This window comes from Sphaeroforma arctica (genome assembly GCF_001186125.1).
Source record: "Sphaeroforma arctica JP610 unplaced genomic scaffold supercont1.1478, whole genome shotgun sequence".
Taxonomy (NCBI): domain Eukaryota; class Ichthyosporea; order Ichthyophonida; genus Sphaeroforma; species Sphaeroforma arctica.
The window spans coordinates 8,020-10,760 of NW_014039080.1; the positions used below are offsets into that span (position 1 = coordinate 8,020).

Here is a 2,741-nt window from a genome sequence, read left to right on the forward strand (position 1 = left end):
TATATACATACATATTTATACTTATATTTATATGTAGTATCTCATTAGCGATCTTCTGCACAATTCTCATCTCCAGGTGATTGCTATATTAACTGCCTTTACGATATCCCCATTGTCGAGTATGTAGACAACTCAATACATTCAGTCAAGAGGTTCTCATTGATGCACCTCTCTGTTGTCCACGCATTCACTCTGCTTTAACCCTAGAACCCTGAAGTCGTTTCAAATATATCAGTTTATTGGTCACTTACGCACTCACCAGATCACCCCAATTTGGCGCTCCTCTTATCCGATGGTTTACTCTATATTATCTTTTTGTTTTATATCAAGTGTATATCATCTTTTTATTTTATAACAAGTGTATATCATCTTTTTATTTTATATTAAGTGTGTATCGTCGTAGTCATTCTCATGCACCTCCCATACACACTGTATCCCTCTACTCCAGTGTAATGTTCGATATTTCGATTCTTCAGGATGTAACCCGTAACTTGCAATCATACTCACTGTTCCTCTATCCCAACAAGGTCATGCACATGTTGGTATGTATGTGTATGCCGCATCTCTTATATTTTACCTACACTTGTTTTGATCTCTATACAGATGATAACTTCGATGTCTGGGTTCTGGCGGGGGCGCTCTTTCGCTTTGGACTGTACATGGCTGGGTGGTCGGCCATACTCTCTGATCGCATTGAGCTGGTAACGCCCATCACGAGTATCAAACGAGGTAGGTATGATTGATGCCCTAGGTCAAATGTCGAGATGTAAGAAATTGTACACGTATATATATAGGTGTGCGTTTTTATATACAGGTGTGTGCATCGTCTCGTAGGTTCGCCCTATACGAATTTATACACCATATAACTTATGTATAGTACGATACAAGTTTACAACATATAATAACTTACGTATAATACAATACATGTTTACAATATATAGCTTATGTATAGTACAATACGTGTTTATGATACATGTCTTATGTATAGTACAATACATGTTTACAATATATAACTTATGTATAGTACAATACATACAATATGTAACTTGTATAGTACAATACATGTTTACAATATATAACCTATGTATAGTACAATACATGTTTACGATACATAACTTATGTATAGTACAATACATGTTTACGATACATAACTTATGTATAGTACAATACATGTTTACAATATATAACTTATGTATAGTACAATACATACAATATATAACTTGTGTATAGTACAATACATGTTTACAATATATAGCTTATGTATAGTACAATACATGTTTGCGATACATAACTTATGTATAGTACAATATATTTTTACGATATATATCATATGTATAGTACAATACATGTTTACAACATATAATAACTTATGTATAGTATGATACATGGTTGTCTCGGATGAATTATTAATTGTATGTCAAATCAACCTCGATCGATAAGCGTGCATAGGCACGTCATAAACCACGATGCAACGTGCCCATCTATACGCAAGAAATGATCGGACGGCGCACCATATTAACAGTAACTCATACCCCCTGCCTTGTAGATTGGGACTAACAGTGTGTCTCTAGTACTCAGAAATTTTGGTTTTAGGGGGAGTTTAGCGTTTAGGGGTTTAAAGTTTTTTTTTCTCTTGTATTTGTATTAATGTGCCATAACTGTGTATCTGACCGTTTTGCGGACTCGTTTGTATCGAAACCCCCCTCCCCCTTTAACCCTAAACCTATCCCGTTCGCAGTAGCCAATGTTTGCCGCCCTGTAGTGGCTACTATTCAGTCTTGTAGTAGACGCATCATTCACTTGCACTAATCCTCTACCACGCTTTGTATCATTTGTACCACACTTATGTGGCCAGCTGAAGAAGGTCTGTATCTGGCGCAGGCGAACCTCTCTCCCTACAGTGGGGACACCGTGCATCAGGTAGGCTTTCAGGTTTTGCTATTTGAAGTGGCTATATATGGGGCGCAGCTTCGGTGTAGAAATATCGAGCAGGTTGATATCACGGCGTGTGTAGGTGAGTGTGAGAGTATTTCGAGATGTACCAGGTGTATAGTATGATATCGCGGCGTGTGTAGGTGAGTGTGAGAGTATGTGGGTGCTGGCAAGGTTGATTGTATATCAGCTGTTCGCCGTGATTAGTATAGTTCATAGGTCATACGATCGCATTTGTAGCTGTGTGTTCGTGTGAACGCCCTCCGTATCAACCAGAGCCGGGTGGTTGCTTGCCAGTGGTTTTAATGTGAGCGTGCATTAGCTATGGATCATACATTCAAGTGAAGTGGAGACGCGCCTAGATCGGAGCGTTTCTATTGGCATTGATGAAGTGTTTTACAGCTACGAACGCACACAAAAGCATGACTGTGGGTGGTCGTTTTCAAGTACCACTTTTTGATATACCACAACCCATATCACAGAGTCATCACTGCGATGGTACGCTCACGTCACTATCCTCCTTCACCTCCTTTTATCTACACAGTCACCGCTGGTGCTCGCAGTAGTATGGATCGCCAGTATGCTTAGAGGTGAGGCTGGCGTCGCTGTTCTGTGCATCGCCCTCGACTGTTTGCTTGCCTATGGCCTTGTATACACCTGGCGCTTGCATGCGCAATGGCTTACTTTGAAAGTATGTATTAATTTATAGAGTGTCAATGGCGTATGTTTGAGTACATATATGACAGTGCTGTCGCATAGATGTGAGTGTATAGATATGTGAATATGTATATATATATGTGTGTGTGTGT

The 2,741-nt window shown here is 39.3% G+C and overlaps 1 protein-coding gene across 1 annotated transcript in view; it reads left to right on the top strand.

The window, feature by feature from the left end:
* Positions 1 to 1,845: 1,845 nt before the first annotated feature.
* SARC_10992 (hypothetical protein) overlaps positions 1,846 to 2,741 on the top strand; it is a gene marked incomplete at both ends in the record, with an annotated part of 3,543 nt that continues 2,647 nt past the window's right edge. The window contains 2 exons of the mRNA XM_014294936.1: positions 1,846 to 1,920; positions 2,477 to 2,623. Coding sequence (XP_014150411.1) covers positions 1,846 to 1,920; positions 2,477 to 2,623 — 222 coding nt within the window. The remainder of the gene's footprint in view (positions 1,921 to 2,476; positions 2,624 to 2,741) is intronic.